The sequence below is a fragment of the Macaca fascicularis genome, chromosome X, assembly GCF_037993035.2.
Source record: "Macaca fascicularis isolate 582-1 chromosome X, T2T-MFA8v1.1".
NCBI lineage: Eukaryota > Metazoa > Chordata > Mammalia > Primates > Cercopithecidae > Macaca > Macaca fascicularis.
The window spans coordinates 8,375,691-8,393,098 of NC_088395.1; the positions used below are offsets into that span (position 1 = coordinate 8,375,691).

General features: G+C 46.4%; 1 protein-coding gene across 2 annotated transcripts in view; it reads right to left on the reverse strand.

The window, feature by feature from the left end:
• The window catches only part of ANOS1 (anosmin 1), a 213,686-nt gene extending 198,610 nt beyond the window's left edge, over positions 1–15,076 (reverse strand). For both annotated transcript variants that reach the window (XM_005592928.5, XM_005592927.5), the window contains exon 1: positions 14,746–15,076. In XM_005592928.5, the coding sequence (XP_005592985.1) occupies positions 14,746–14,952 (207 nt within the window). In that variant the 5' untranslated portion in view covers positions 14,953–15,076. The remainder of the gene's footprint in view (positions 1–14,745) is intronic.
• Between the last annotated feature and the right edge of the window lie 2,332 nt (positions 15,077–17,408).

A 17,408-nucleotide genomic window follows, 5' to 3' on the forward strand; every position in this document is an offset into this window, starting at 1 on the left:
AATTGTGGAGTAATAAATTGAACTAGAGTATGCAAATATTGCCCTACTAAAAACAGGTTTAAAACATTGCAAAAATCTATAGCTCCTGGATAATAAAAACATGAAAATACAGACGGCCAACTAGTCTATATTTGTTTTTCTGGTGATTGTGATACTTAACCAGAAAATATATTCTATCCAGATTTTTTTTTTTTAAATTTCTTTGCAGCTGTGAGGACGTTAGCTCATAACTCCGGATACAAAAATGTGGAAACAACAAAAACAACCAAAAGATGTTCTCCACTTTCTTTTAAATTCTGGCCCAATGGGAAAAAAAAGAATACTTCCCAGATGTAGGCCATTTCTGGAATGATGACCACTAGGTTTGGCTGTACTGCTTTCAAAATGGTACAGCCAAATGTCAAAATAGAAAGAAAGGGAGAGGGAAGACAGGGGGAAAGAAAAGAGAAAACAGGAGAGAGCGAGAAAAGAGAGACAATGCATTTCTTCTCAAAGATATGATGGGCTGGCCTGGCACAGTGGCTCACACCTGTAATCCCAGCACTTTGGGAAGCCCAGATGGGAGGATCTCTTGCGGCCAGAAGTTCAAGACCAGCCTGGGCAACATAGCGAGACCCTATCTGTATTTTCAAAAAATAAAAACTCAAGCCTAGGCAATATAGTGAGAACTTGTCTCCACAAACTGTTAAAAAATTAGCCAAGTGTGGTGGTACATGTCTGTAGTACCAGCTACTTGAAAGGCTGAGGTGGAGGGATCCTTGAGCCAGGGAGTTTGAGGCTGCAGTGAGCCATGATTGCACCACTGCACTCCAGCCTGGATGACAGAGTGAGACCCTGTCTCAAAACGTAAATAAATACAATAAATAAAAATTCAAAATTTAAAAAATAAATGATTAAACAAAAGATATGATGGCATTATCCATCAAGGATATATGGGACATACATTTTAGATTTTAAAGGCAAAGTTCTAGTTCCAAATGACTTTTCTGTTTTGTGGACACAGTCTCACTCTTGTCACCCAACTGGAGTGCAGTGGTGCCACTGGAGCTCACTGCAGCCTCGAACTCCTGGACTCAAGCAATTCTCCCACCTCAGCCTCCCAAAGCACTGGGAATACAGGCATGAGCTACCATGCCTGGCCCAAAATAGCTTTAATAGCCCAAAACATGGAAAAGAAAATGGGGAACAAAGTGCCCACCTTCAAACAATGACTGTTTTTAATGGTGGACACCACCCTAGGTGACGTCTCTGTCCCTTCTTGCCACAGATGAAATTTAAAAGAACCACAGTTGTCAAAACATGTTCACAACAACTGGCCTCCCATTTTCTTCTAATTCTATCTGAAAGGAGTCAGTAACTTCTGCATGAACTTGGCATTCATGGCATCAACAGGATTGGTTTCAACTCCAGGGAGCAGGTACCAATGCTGTGGTGTGGTTTATAATTCTGCCCTTATGCGGGTCATTCGAATGGCAGGACTGTTGGGCAGGAATAGGTAACCTCCGATGTCTGGTTGCCATAGCATCTCCTTACAGCTACATCATCCTCTGCTCCTTGTTTTAGGCACAATTACGCCTCTACGGTGAGCAGAACTCTGTCCACTGGGGAGAAATGACCATCAAGCAAGGGATAAAACAGGAGTTGGCAGAGACAAAAGTAAGTATCTGGCCATGAAGAAGAAAAGACGGAAATCTCAGCACTGCATCAGAAACTGTTGGCGCACAGTTCTCAGGAAACATTTGTATACTTCCAATTGTGGGAATGATTCTATTATCACTATTCCTTATGATTGTAAAGGATCTTGCAATTTGCATTCTGCGGGAGTCCTATCAGTTGGAAAGCCAACTAATGACCCTGAAACGCAAACCTCCTTGGCATACCGGATTTATTATAACAACACTCAGGACCTGTCCAGTTGATGGGGTTACACGTCAATATAAGCTGTGTATTCTGTTAAAAATCTCTCTCCCATATTTTAGGTTTACAGATTTTGGCCAACTTTCTTTCTGGTATACACGGTATAACAAGGAGTTTACATTTCAGAAGAGTGTTGTTACTTCCAACGGTGTAGGCATTTAAAGACAAGGACTGGGATATTTGTGTAAGTCTAGATGGACTGTCTCTTGCAATAATGCCCTGTTAGAGATTTAAACAAGAGTTAATCAACTTTCCTTGAATGAACCCTTCAAAGAACTCAACAGGTTCTTTGCCACCAGGCTGGAGTACAGTGGCACAATCTCGGCTCACTGCAACCTCCACCTCCCAAGTTCCAGGAATTCTTTTGCCTCAGCCTCCTTAGTAGCTGGGACTACAGGTGTGCACCCCCACACCTGGCTAATTTTTGTATTTTTAGTAGAGACGGGGTTTTGCCATGTTGGCCAAGCTGGTCTCAAACTCCTGACCTCAGGTGATCTGCCCGCGTTGGCCTTCCAAAGTGCCGGGATTACAGGTGAGAGCCACCACGCCTGGCCCATTATGTGACTTTTTAAGTGGTAACAACATATCTGCCTTATCTTTATGAGAATCAGGGTAATGTGAAACACAAAATTATGTATTTTTGAGCTCACTAAGAAAATATTTTCTGAAGTATTAATAACCTGAAGATAACTTGAAAAGTACAGAAAAAACCTTATGAAATAAAAAAGTTATAATTCAAAACAAAAGGGTAAACAGAATGTGAATTAAGAGCCTTGATTAGCTGCTGGATTCTTTTCAAGCCTTTTGATGGGGTATTGTTTCTCAGACTCCCCTGAGGAGAGGTTTTAAAGCTTTGGGGATTAAAGAACCCCAAAACTTCACATCTTTACCATCTTGTTCTCATGTGCAGCCTTGAGAATTTTCAAAATTCTTTTTTTGAAAGATTTCCTCACTGCCTAACTTTTATATTTTGCAGAGATGCCGGAAAGAATTATAAAGTGTAAACACACACACACATAACCAAAACCCAAACAAAAGGCAGTGAAGCAAGCATGTCAGGCACACTGCGCTCGTGGAAATGGCTGTCACATACATGCAAGCTACAATTACCACGCACAACGACTCCACACATGTCCCATCAACATACACAACAGCAACACAGCCAAGAATGAGGACACCATGACTTTTGTTATTCGCAGGCAGCAAACATCCCCTGTGATGTCCAGGACTCCAGCTGCTTGGAACGCTTCCCCAAGAATGTCAAGAAAACTATTTCATTACATGCATGGAAAATTGGATGGGCCTAAACAAAAGCAATTGATGAAAAACAAAAAAAGGCGTTCTTCATCTGAAAAATATCAATACCCATGATCATGAGTTAAATTACTATATGTAAGGACTTAAAAGATGATTCATGGCTTTAATAGTTTCTTTCTTCATGTCCACAACTTGCAGCAATTTTATTAAACGTTTGTCCCTCTCTCCAGTAGAAAATAATTATCTTGACCAGGTACAGTGGCTCGCACCTGTAATCTCAGTACTTTGGGAGGCTGATGCAACAGAATCACTGGAAGTCAGGAGTTTGAAACTAGCCTGATCAACAAAGCAAGACCCCATCTCTGGAAAAAAATTAGCCAGGTACAGGGTGTAACACACCTGTAGTCCCAGTTACTCAAGAGGTTGAGGGAGGATTTCTTAAGCCTAGGAGTGCAAAGCTACAGTGAGATATGGTCATGGCACTGTACTCCAGCCTAGGTAACAGAGGGAGACCTTGTGTAAACAACAAACAAAAAATTCTTAAAGAAAGGAATTGTTTTGGAGGCAAGAAGCACATCTCACATATGCTGGGGCCTCACAATCTAAGATACCTGAAAGACAAGTTGTGTTTTGCAGATTCTTATTGGTTAGAAGAATGAATTGGGTGGGTATGTGCACCACCACTCGGTATTGGTATTGATGGACTGATATTTTTCAAGCCATTTTCTATCACACCAGCAACCTTTCAATTGTCCTCACCTGTGCAACTGTGGTGCAAAACTGTGTCCAGAAGCCAATGAGTGAGAAATCCCGTCCTAGTTCCCTCACAACTGAGTGTCTCTGGATCGTAATATAGGTGCTATTTCCCCTCTGTCTTCTCTAGCAGCTAACATACTAAGAAATGGGGTCATTCAGTACAAATATCTAGGAATGTGACAATGAGGGCTTGAGTTTCTGCTATGGATCCTTGGTTATCTCATTTTCAGGCCTTCAGTTTTCTTATCTGGAAAGAAAAATAACATTCCTGACCTCACAGAGTAGTTGTGACGGTCAAATAGATATTTTATGTGAAACAACTGTGTCAACTTCAAAACACTGTAAAATGCAATGCTAAATGCCTTCTGTCCCGTGGCTCAGGAATTTCGGAGAGCTTCTACCTTCCACTAATTCAGAAGCTGTGTCCAACCGTAAGCCAAGAGATGGACAGCCTCCTTTTCCTCACTTCTTCTTTCTTAGGCACTTTCTTAGGGGTGCGGCCAAGGATCTCCATAGAGATCAACTGAAAAGCATTAAGAGTTGAAATTCAAGCAGATTAGCAAGAACCAGCAAGACACACACTCCTGAGTGTTGTGGCTTGAATGTGGCATCAGGTTACAATGGGCATGCTCTTAACCTGCCTTGCAGAACAAAGCACTTGAGCTTTGTGGCTATTTATTCCTTCTCTAACAAGTTCCCAAAGCCTGGCTGCTAGCTGGGAGGCTGATGCTGTATCATGGCCATTTAGGTTATGGTCCCCAACAGACAGACCACACTGTTGCAAGACTCTCTATTTATACACATGCTGTTCCAAGCTGGAATAACTCAGCGAGCAATTATGAGACGTTCCCTAAAAAGATAAACACCCTCCCTCCTCTGAGATCTCATACAAAAAACTCCATCTATTGAGCTGAACTCGTCTGTTTACAAACAAGTCTTAGCCTCAAATAGACCCTAAGTTCCTCATGTACAGAGGTTTTAGCTCATCTTTGGAATTGTAACAATCCATTGATATTAGCTGAAATAAATGGAACTTATTAAATCAGTACTTTAAAAAAAAATATTTCTATACGTTTTGGGGGAGCAGGTGGTATATGGTTAGACAAGTAGGTTCTTTAGTGGTGATCTGTGAAATTTGGGTGCACCCATCACCCGAGCAGTATAACTGAACCCAGTGTGTAGTCTTTTATCCCTCACCCCCTTCCCACCCTTTCCCCTGAAGTCCCCAAAGTCCACTGTATCACTCTTATGCCTTTGCATTCTCATAGCTTAGCTCCCACTTACAAGTGAGAACATACGATGTTTGGTTTTCCATTCCTGAGTTACTTCACTTACAATAATGGTCTCCAATCCCATCCAGGTTGCTGCGAATGCCATTAGTTCATTCCTTTTTATGGCTGAGTGGTATTCCATTGTGTGTGTATATATATATTTATACACACACATACACACACACATATATACCACAGTTTCTTTATCCACTCATTGATTGATGGGAGTTTGGGCTGGTTCCACATTTTTGCAATTGCAAATTGTGCTGCTATAAACGCTATAAACATGCGTGTGCAAGTATATTTTTCATATAATGACTTCTTTTTCTCTGGGTAGATATCCAGTAGTGGGATTGCTGGATCAAACGGTAGTTCTACTTTTAGTTCTTTAAGGAATCTCCACACCGTTTTCCACAGTGGTTTAACTAGTTTACATTCCCACCAGCGGTGTAGAAGTGTTCCCTTTTCACTGCATCCACATCAACATCTACTATTTTTTGGTTTTTTGATAATAGCCATCCTTACAGGGGGTAAGGTGGTATCGCACTGTGGTTCGACAAAGCAAACAAAAACAAAGTGGGGAAAGGACACCCTATTCAACAAACGGTGCTGGGATAATTGGCAAGCCACATGTAGGAGAATGAAACTGGATCCTCATCTCTCATTTTATACAAAAACCAACTCAAGATGGATCAAGGACTTAAATCTAAGACCTGAAACTATGATTCTAGAAGATAACATTGGAATAATCCTTTGAGACATTGGCTTAGGCAAAGATTTCATGACCAAATACCCAAAAGCAAATGCAACAAAAACAAAGATAAATAGGTGCGACTTAATTAAACTGAAGAGCTTTTGCACAGCAAAAAGAACAGTCAGCAGAGTAAACAGACAACCCACAGAGTGGGAGAAAATCTTCACAACCTATACATCTGACAAATAACTAATATCCAGAATCTACAAGGAACCCAAACAAATCAGCAAGAAGAAAAAACAATCTCATCAAAAAGTGGGCTAGGAACATGAATAAACAATTCTCAAAAGAAGATATACAAATGGCCAACAAACATATGAAAAAATGCTCAGCATCACTAGTAATCAGGGAAATGCAAATCAATCAGTACTTTTTAAAGAAAGAAACAGACCCAGCACCTAAACAGACAGTGATTTACATGAAAACAATCTACAAATGCTACATTTGTTCCTTTCTGGGCGTTTTTTACATATTGGCTAATAAGGATAAGTATTTTTATCCAACCCTCTTTACCATCAGGGAAAATTTCTCCCCTCACCTCTTTGAAACCATACATAAATTACATTTTTAAAATATACAAAGGATTGCAGGTCCCGGAGGAGGCAGTTTTTCGGGGGTATAGCTCCTCTGGTTGCATGCTGAGTAAATCCAATGTTGGCTGATACCTGAAATATTGGGGCTCCCTTGCCTTCTTCCTAGACCTGTCATGTAGTACTGTCGTTAATGATGTCCTCTCACTCCAGCTACTGCCTACCTACCCTACCGCTATTTCAAGCTTGCCTGAACAGTGCGTATTTTCACATTTCATTGAATTCTCAACAATGAGGGAGCATGATGTGCTTACCTACTAGGTCCAAGAATTAAAATCCTTTTACTGAAGTCATCAGGAGCTAGAAACTAAATTCAAGTAACAGAAAATCTTCTGAATCTGTTTCTTTATTTAAAATTATGTTTAGGCCAGGCGCGGTGGCTCACGCCTGTAATCCCAGCACTTTGGGAGGCCGAGGCGGGCTGATAACGACGTCAGAAGACGTCAGAAGATCGAGACCATCCTGGATAACACGGTGAAACCCCGTCTCTACTAAAGAATAGAAAAAATGAGCCAGGCGTGGTGGCGGACTCCTGTAGTCCCAGCTACTCGGGAGGCTGAGGCAGGAGAATGGTGTGAACCCGGGAGGCGGAGCTTGCAGTGAGCCAAGTTCGTGCCACTGCACTCCAGCCTGGGTGACAGAGCGAGACTCCGTCTCAAAATAAATAAATAAATAAAAATAAAATAAAATAAAATGACGTTTAAACTTTGTATTCTCTCTCAATTTTTTAAAGGATAGTAAATGAAGTCTTAGCTGAGAGTATAAAAGCTAGATTGTATTTTTACTTCTTCTACCTACTAGCTTGAACAGGTCATTTCTATAAGAATCGAGTTGTCTGATCAGAAAAAACAAAAGTGTTGAACTGGACCAAGTGTTTCTGAAGGGAGGTGTCTTAGACTGGGTTTCCTAGAAGCAGAGGTTGAAATGGGGTTTCTCGGACATGGGGTAATATTGGGGCGGGGAGAGAAGCTCTCAGTAGAAGAGGGAAGAGAGGAAGCAGGAGAAGGCAGAGATAAAACCTGTGTGGGGATGGGATCTCAGCCTGAGCCCTGCATGAGCCTGATCCCATGCAATGTTTTTGGGCATGAATTGCATTACAGAGCTGATTCCAGCAGGCGGCTGACCTCCTACATCTCCTGAGCAGAGAGCCAATTGCCATGGTCTGCCCACATCAAGGAAGGAGGATGCATGACCTTGCAAGCAAGATGGTGCCCATCGGTCAAAGGTTATTCCCTTAAAAGGAAGCAGCTGTAAGCTATTAGCAGCTGATACAGGAGCCGGGAGATGGTGGGGTGAGAGGCAAGAAAGAGGTCAACAACTGAATCGACTGGAGAAGGAATTGGTGTCTATCACCTCTTTTAAAATATTTCAGAAAACTCCCCAAAATGACACATTTTCCTAAGATGATGGTGCAAAGAGAACTAAAATGTCATGACTATTCATTTTATCAATCAGTTCTGGTCATGGCGGCAACCTAATGCTAATCTAAAGCTTGAAAGAGTTATGGATATCTTGGATTAATGTAAAGAGGAAAAACTAGGTCATACTTAATAAATGCCATATGTTGACAGACAACCTGCTTTCAAAATATGGAGCCCAGGGTAAGTTAAATGGAAAGGTTGAAAGGTAGCTGACTTCAGAACCCTAAGGCTCTGTGAGCTTAGATGATGCCCAGGAATTGTGTTATTCTATACTTTACACAAGGCATTGCAAAGAGGCATTTTCAGTTATTTCTGTTCCTATTTCATAAATAAAAATGCCTTTTGATAATATAGATATGCTTCATTAATTGCTGCCCCAAACCTCCCTTCCCCCAAAAATGGTATGAGAGTCCAGTTTCTGGACAGCAATACCAAGTAATCCATTGGAACTTCTCCATTTCTGACTTAATACAAGCAGTGCCCCCTAATACTTTCATAAGTCTCTCTACCTTAACCCCAACATTTTATACTCACTCACTGAAACATACCTGGTAGGTTAGAACATGAAAGGTGGTGAATTTATTTTGAATAAATATGATAACCTCCAAATTTATGATTACATTTTTTAAAGTGGGAACACTTGCACCAACAATATTACCTTTTTTATTTAGGTGTCCAAATACACACATGTGCATAAATAATATCACATATATATATATATATATACACAAGTATATATATATATATACACACAGAGATATATATCTGATATATATTTGATATACTGCATGAAGAAATAAACAAGTTAGTAAGTGTATTTTCTATTGTTTTTAAATGTTCTATTACAGTCACAATAAGGTAGAGTTTTAAATCATGTTCAAAGAGAAATACCATATTAAAAACACAAAAAATTACAATGAATAGCATAAGGTTTCTTTTGGGTCAAATTCAGAACATGTTAGAAATGCAGCCAGAGAGCCAATAACTCAGACCAGGAAACACCAAGACCAAACTGCATCGAGCCGTGTCTCTGCCAGCGGCTCTCTAAATGCCTGGCTATCCTGCAATATAACTGAAAACTCAGCACAGGGCAAAGGGACACATTATAGGCTGGGTATGAGCACCACAAAATCCGTTCCTCTGAAATCTGTGAGTCTGGGGCTGATTTGTAGCTGCTGGGGTTTTGATGCACTAATTGTTTGTTTACTTTTCTTGGAGGAGAGGCTGGTCCTCTAAGTGGAATGATCTCATCACCAGCTTCATTCTCCTTTTTGCCAAAACAAACAGCTTCCAATTACTGCTAGGAAGAGCCTGTGATCTCGAATCAGCTACCGAAGGGAGTCTATCAGTGGTACTTTATAGGGTGAATAATGTCCCATTAAGGAAAAATCTCTCAACATCAGTACAATTCTGGAACCCTAGGGCCAAGCTGCTGGCAACCTGCTATTTGTCTTCCAGCAGGATCCCATCCACTTTCTCCCTGGGCATTCTGAAATCTGGCAGAGACACACCTCGCCTCACTTGCCCACGGACTACTACTTTTCCTCAAACGCTACTCTCTTGAGCCTCCATTGAGAAAACACAGGCAGAGAAAGAGCAGGTTCCAGGCCTGCCAATGCTGAGATTGCCAATAGCAGGTCCCAAGCCTGCCCATGCTTAGGGAACTTATTATGTGTAGAGCTCAAGACTCTGCTACACCTGTGCCACCATGGGCAGACCCAGGGGAGGTCAGAGGAGCAAGAGTGTCCAAGATGAAGCATAAGGCATGAAGTCACTCTCAAATGCATAAAGAGTCGCCTATAAAGAGACAGGGCTTATCTCAGGCACCACCTCCCTCCTTTCCTTCTTCTTTAATCTTCTAGGGAAGTTGAGAACATAAAAGGAGAGATGTTTCTCCCTAAGTGAGCATATGTTAGCATCGTACCCTTTAACATTACAGGTGACCCTATGAGGAACCGCCACACTAGAGTAGGTTTAAACTTTCCCAGATGGCTGCATCCTTGACATACAAACAAAGCAAACTAGGTCAGTTTCACAGACGTATGACCAGTGCAGTCCACTCCATGCTCACAAGAGGACCTAGGCTTGGGGTATGCTCTGCAATGGCCATGCTGAAATTCTTTGAGTTTGAGTTTTGTATGTAAGAGTCAATAGCACACTGCAGTACTCACTGGAGAGTGGACATGTCAGCTTACAACCGATCCTGACTCCCACCGCACCCTCACCTCTCCAGGACAGGTTCTCGCAGCCCATTCCCCCATCACCAGCACCCCAGGCCCCACTGGCCTTCTGCTCACCACCTCCCATCACATGATCCCTGCCCACTATGATCCCTGCAGGAACCTGGGCATGGGTGTAGGGAAGATCAGGGTTGGCCATATGCATGTCCTACAGTGTCCCATGGTATGGTTGTGTCTGTCCCCATTCCATGCTAGTAGCATCATGGCGTGTTTGGTGGGTGGCCAGCCCGATTCTGAGACACTGGAATGGCACACCCACTGAGGAGGTTGCAATACACCTGGGAGCTGCCCATCTGCTGGGGGCAGGAGGAGCTGGCCTACGAAGGGGAAGCACCTGGCTCGAATTCCAGAGGACGTGTGCCAGGCAAGAGTACAATCCCTGGGTGCAGCAGCAGGCAAAAGAGGGGACCTGGCCAGCATCATGCCTGAGCACATGTGTCTGAGCCCAAGGCCCTAGGTGCCTGTGAGACATGAGTGTTCCCTGGGCACACCCCAAAGCCTTGGGGGAGCCTTCTCTTCCTGCTTCCACCATTCCCGAGTCTGGCCTGTTGAACCCTCTGGCCATTTCAGGGCTCCCTCCAGGAATTAAGTGCTCTGATATTTGCGTGTAAAACTGGCATTGCACAATATAAAGAAGAGTTAGTGTCATGCTAATAATTAAACTTTTAAATTTTCTTTACTGAGAACTACATGGGATAGGAAATTTAAAACACCATGACTAGTTAAGAGAAGCAAGTGGCAAAAGAAAGAATACGTTTTATATCTTATTTCCTTGGACAAACACTTTTTTTCTTGCTGAGTAAGAGGCCCCATGTTTTTATTTTGCACCAGGCCCTGAAAATTAGGTAGTCAGTCCTGAAGTAAATTATCCAGCTAACCAACAAAATCTTAAAAATAGAAACAAAACCAAAAGCTAGAAGCCATCCTCAGTGATAACCCAGCTAAACAGTCAATGAACTGTGTGATGAGCCAACTTTTCAAGACCTCTGAGTTCTTCTCTAATTTAGTAGCTGCCTTCTAGGAGTGTTGTGGGGATTAAAAGAATAGTACTTGTAAAATACCCAGAAGAGTGGCTGCTCCTTAGTAATCTTCCGGGTAGAGCTAGCTGCTGTATTACCATCACGTGCATGACCCCAACATGTTTTGCATCCTGATTGCATCTTGCAGGGCAGGTGTTTCTCTCCCCCACCGGGCACATGAAGGGTTGACATTCAGGAAGGTGGCGTGATGCACCCAAGCTACCCATCTGCGAACAGCAGAGCCTGGGTGTAGAGCAGATCTGCCCAGCCCCAAAGCCCACTTCCCTGCTCCATACCTCACAGACCCATAGCTCCTCTTCACTCTACTAACTGCACTTATGTATTCTATTTGTGAGCCTGAAATAGCTCCGTGCCAAATGCCCTGGACAAAGCACCCTGGAGCCAGGTACTGACATTTCAGGAGATGCTAACATGCACTGTTTCTTTTCGTGAATGAAGGGCAGCATTCAGTAGTGAAACGATGGGGTTTCCATCCCATCTTCCTTTCTTCCTTTCCAGGTCGGAGCAGTGTCGGATTACTCAGGTACCCCTGGTCTGCACTCTCACGCCCGTGCCTCAGTACTGAGTCCCTTGTGTTTTTGGGCGTGGTTGACAGCCACTGTGCGCAGGTGGGGCAGAAGCAGCCTGCAGACCTGGAGGTGTCAGGTGTGAACATCTACCCACCACTTTTCTGTCTTGTTGCTGAAGGGCTGGGCAGTGGAGGACAGTGGGGACAACTGGGACACAGACTATGAGACAACAGCTTCCGCTGCAGGCCTATGACAGCAGGTCACTGACCCAGGGAATCTGCGTCACTGCCTACCCCATGAGTGCATAGGTTGCGCTCTCCTGAGGCAAGGCCTGACAGCTTTCATACTTGAGAGTCCACATGCCTGGCGGGCATCCAGGCTGGAGGCCACGCAAGCTTCTTCCATCCTTAAACACAGCCTGAAACCATGCAAGAGAAGATGGAAACACGCACCTGCTCCACAGACAGCTTTATGGGTGGGCTCATTAGCAGAAGTTGGGGGGGTGACCCTGTAGGAAAGGGCTCTTCCTAAGACTTCCTGTAGCCCAGCCTTTATAAATAGACTAATAAACACCACATGCAGTGTCATGAGTTGTCTGCAGACTGATTTCTCTACCTTCCTTTCTTTTTTTTTTTTTTTTTTGAGACAGAGTCTTGCTCTGTCACCCAGGCTGGAGTGCAGTGGTGTGATCTCGGCTTACTGCAACCACTGCCTCCCAGGTTCAAGGATTCTCCTGCCTCAGCCTCCTGAGTAGCTGGGACTACAAGCATGCGCCACTACACTGGGCTAATTTTTTGTAGAGACGGGATTTCACGTTGGCCAGGCTGGTCTCGAACTCCTGACCTCAAATGATCCGTCCGCCTTGGCCTCCCAAAGTGCAGGGATTACAGGCAGGAGCCATTGCGCCCGGCCCATCTTCCTTCTAATTTTATATATATGGCAAGCGGTGGGGAACAGGGAAGCTTGGGGTTTTAGAAGGAGAATGTGTTGCTGTCTTTTCAGATCTTAAAAAAGCTTAATCCCTGCAATTTAGATAAATCAGATAGGCATTACCAGGTTAGGGTTAAGGCTCCCAGAATGGCTTTACAATTGATTACAAACACAGCAGTTATTAAGTCTTAACTGAGTAATTTGCAGCTTATTTCACCCCCAGCTAATTAAAATGTAATCAGGATTGTCTAGCAATGTGCATTCTGTCAGCAGTTTTTCTTCCAAAGAGAAATCATGCCAAGGAGACCACAAGAAAAGCCTTTCACGGGAACTGGCTTCATCTAAGCTGCTGCTTTAGCCACTGAAACTGTAAAACAAATAAATGACAGCACTGACAATTCAATAAAAAGGAAAAAAAAAGGTACTCTTTCTCCCTGGGAATAGGCAGCTCCGTTTCGTTTTCTGTTGTTTCAAATAATAGTGTGGCATCTTCTTAGGAGAGTGACTTTCAGGGTAGGACGCGGAGAGCTGGAGACCAGGTGCCTGGGGACCGGCCCTCTCCCGGCTCTGTCCAGGATGTCTGGGAAATTTCACCACCGGAGGTGAGCACTGGGTCTTCCATTCCCTGAAGACGCAGGAGGACTGCAGAGCCTGCCCATTTCTCTGACACCCACGAGATGCTGCTTCTATGACTTAGAACAAACTCAACTGCACAGCTTCACCAGCTTCACCAGCTGGTTCAAGATCATCCCCGAGGGCTAAGGGGAATCACTTCCACACTCCACCCGTATTAATATAGCCTCCTCTGGCAGCTTAATTCCCAGGGCCCCTAGGGGGACCCTCCGCCCCTTGACCCAGCCCCGGCAGGAGGGGCGCCCAGTTTAAGAGCCAAAGGTTTGGCTTCCAGTTCCCGCCCAGTCCCCACTTCTCCTTTTGGTCCCTTCAGAGTTTCCCTGAGGCGAAAAATTGGGAACTTGGAACAGGTGGGCACCTAGGGATAGAGGCGATAATGAGAAGGAGAGAAGGATGAGAGAGGTTCAAAGTAAGTGGAGGATTTCAGAGCTTGCGCGCTCGACAGGGCTGGTAGAGGCAGCAGCTGCACTCGCTCCCGCTGAGTCCGGAACCTGCTCTTGTGCGCCCACCAGCACCCGGAGCCTCCGCGCAAGTCCCGGGGGGGTCCGCGCCACAGGGCAGAGTCCCGGCAACCCGCTGGAGCCAAGCGCGCGGCTCCCGGAGCCTCCCACACAAGCCCGCGCGCACACACACACACTCCCCCATCCTCAAAGAACCTACGTACGGGGCTTGGGGGACGGTGCCCTCCGGACTCGTTGCGGAGTATCCAAATACGGCCCCGCCAAATCCCCTGTCTCCGGCACTTCTTCCCTGACGCTCTACGGTAGTCCAGAGCAAGACCTTGAATATTTGGGGTTCCGAATTGAGGCGCGCACAGCCACCCGCACCCGCAACACGCGTATACGCGCACCCTGGAACACGACTCGGCACAAGTCCCCCGGCTGGGGCTCCAAGGGTGGGCAGCGAGCTCTGAGCCCGCAGAGGGTGAAAACCATCGTTCAAAAGAGACAAAGTGTCGGCCGGCGGGCACCTGCAGGGCTGGGGCTCGAGGCGAGGTCCCCGGGCGCAGCCGGGCGCGCCTGCCGGACTCCCTGCCAGTGCCTCGGAGCGCCTGGGACTTTGCAGGAGTCGCCACCCGCCCGGAGTCTCGCGCACTCAATTCCCGGGAAACAGCCACATCCACACACCCACCCTCGGCATTCACGACTCTCCCTCCCCAAGGAAATCGCCTTTGGTTTCCCGCTGGGAAGGAGGGAGTTGGGACAAGATGCCTCGGGCTTCTTTTTCGTTTCGGGAGCCTGGAAGAGGCTGGAAAGGAGGGTTCCAGCACCTCGACTGTATAATCCACGCCCAGGGGAAGCCAAGATCAGCCCGCGGCGCTGGCCGAGAACTTTGCGCGCCCAGGCTGGGAGGCGCGCGCCCCGGTGCGCCCCCGCCGCGGCCGCAGCCCCAGAAATAACCCTGGGCGGGCGGAGGCCTCCCCGTACCTGGAAGTGCTGGAAGAAGGCGGAGATGCGAGTGATCTGCAGGCTCAGGCACCTGGAGGCGCAGCGGGCGCGCTGGACGCTCCCGGCAGACAGCGACTCGTCCAGCCGTCGCGCAGCAGCCGCGCCGGGGCCGGCAGCCAGGCAGACCCTGGAGGCCGCCAGCCAGAGGCAGAGGGTCAGGACAGCGCTGGGCACCCCAAGCACCATGGCTGCAGGTCGTGGGCGAGGGCGCCGGGCGCGGGCCGAGGCTCCCTGCTCCGCGCCGGGGCTGCACTGCTGGGGACCAGGCAGCCGCCGCGACTAAGGCGGAAAGTTCAATCCTTCAACTACTGCCGGACCCTCCCATCCGACCTCCCTCCCAGCTCGCCCTCGAGGGGTGGGGTGAGGGGGACAGGCGGCCGCACCATTGGCTGGAAGGCGTGTGAGTGACAGGGGGGCCGGGCGCAGGGCCCGTGGGCCGGTCTCGGGGACTGCTAGCTCGCGCGCTCCGGGGGAGGGCGACGCCGAGCGGCTTTCCACGCCGCGCGGGTCTCAAGGGGCCGGGCTCCCACGCAGGCGCCTTTCCCGTCCGCACCAACCGCTTCCTGCCCCTCCCACCTCCCCCCTCCGTCCAGGTAAACGTCAGGTGTGAGCAGGTCCAGGCCTGCCAGGAGGGTTGCTCCCTTCAGCAGGAGGGAAGAGGCCTCAGGACCCCCAGGGGCGTCCCACCTGCCTGGGGATTGACCCCGCGCCCCTAAGTGGCCTGTTTTCTCCCCGACCTCCCCTGGGTCCAGGCTTTTCCAACGCTTTCACATATTCGAATTCCCTTTGCCCAGGTAGTGGAAAGAAGGGAAGAAAACTGAAATGGCAGTAAGGCAGACGGGGAGGGGAGCGTGGACATTTGCCCTACAGTGTCCCGAAGACATGTTGCTCCTTCTCTCCCTCCTGCATTTCTTCCGTCCTTCCCGCATCCCTCCCTCCCTCCCTTCCTTCCCGCACTGTTTTCCCTGGAGACAGTCTCAGTGCATAGCTAACCACCTTTAGGTCCACACGCCTTGTTTCCTCAGGTGTCTGTTTTTCTAGTAAGCCTTGCACGCCCCAAGTGAGTGATTTATTCTAAATAGACTTGCGTCTTAATCTCTTTCTTTCCCCACGATTTGCCCCGAGCCTCTTGACTCAGGCTTTTTAGCTTTGGAATGGCTGCTCCGGCCTCTCCTGTCGTTTTTTCTAGTGTTCTCTCAGCACAGGAATTCTCACTCCCCAGCCAGGATCCTGCCACAGAAAGACAGGAGGCATTGATAAGACACAACCTGTGACAAAGCTCTACACTCCCCTGAGCTCCATCAGGAAGTGACAGTCCCCGTGCAGGTAGGAGAACCCAGAGAAGAAAGACCCAGGCACACTCCTGTTCGAATGGACAACAACTGACTGCTGTTCATTTGCTCTGACATCTCCACCGTCTCCTACCCAATTGCGCTTTCACCTTCGAAAACATAGGATCTCCATAAGCACCCAGCTAAACACAGTCAGGGTATCTAGATGCACTCGCTCTACTCAAAGCTACATCAGAAGGCTCGAACCCTCTTTGCACAAAGCCTGTATAGTTGTTTTGCAATTTCCCACTCTTTCCCCTATTCTTATACACAGGTTCCACTCTGCAATTTTGAGATCTGCCTGTTAACAAATTGCAATGACAGCCATCTGCAGCTATCCTATTCTGAGTGCTTTTCAAGTACATCATCTTACATGTGTATTTCTTCACATAGCTTAAATCAGGAAGGCCAGTCGAATTAATTGGCCTTGGTGTGTTTCTCAGCGAATTAGAAAATCAGGGTCATCTTGTTCAAAAGGTTCTATAGGCAGAGCCAGTTTCATGGACATATAAGCTGTACAATGGTACAGTCGCACTCTTAGAAGGCCTGTTCTGCCATCACCATCCTGAAACTCTTCACAATATTTGAACAAGTTTCCCTGAATTTTCATTTTGCATGAAGTCTCACAAATGATGTAGCTGACCCTACCTGTAGGTTTTAGCCATGACAATGCTTTACTTCAGGGGTCCCCAACCCCCAGGCCTTGGACCAGTACCTGTCAGTGGCCTGTTAGGAACTGGGCTAAGGCAGGCTGGGGAACATTACTGCCTGAGCTGCGCCTCAGGTCAGATCAGTGGTGACATTAGATTCTGATACGAGCTTCAATCCTATAGTGAACTATGCATGGGAGATATCTAGGTAGTGCACTCCTTATGAGAATCTAATGTCGATCTGAGATGGAACAATTTCATCCCCAAGCCATCACTCGCTACCCCCAGGTCCATGGAAAAACTGTCTTCCATGAAACCAGTCCCTGGTACCAAAAAGGTTGGGGCCACTCTTTACTTGGGCTGGAAACCTAGTAATTTTGGCATAAGCTTACACGACTTCAGTGATTTGTTTTAAAATTGCTCAGAATTGCAAATGGAAATATTTTTTAAGTATGCTAAACATAATATTAACGAAGAGTAAAGAAGCTAACTATAGTGACCCCAAGCAAGCATGTGTATAAAGCGAAGTGTCAATAAATAATGTCTGAATACAGAGATTGTCTTCTAAATGTTGTCACTTTAATTTGTGAATTACTAAAAACATTTCCAAAAGCTTAGGGGATCCTTTCCTAGTGTTTCTTTGGAGTTTTTTTGTTTTGTT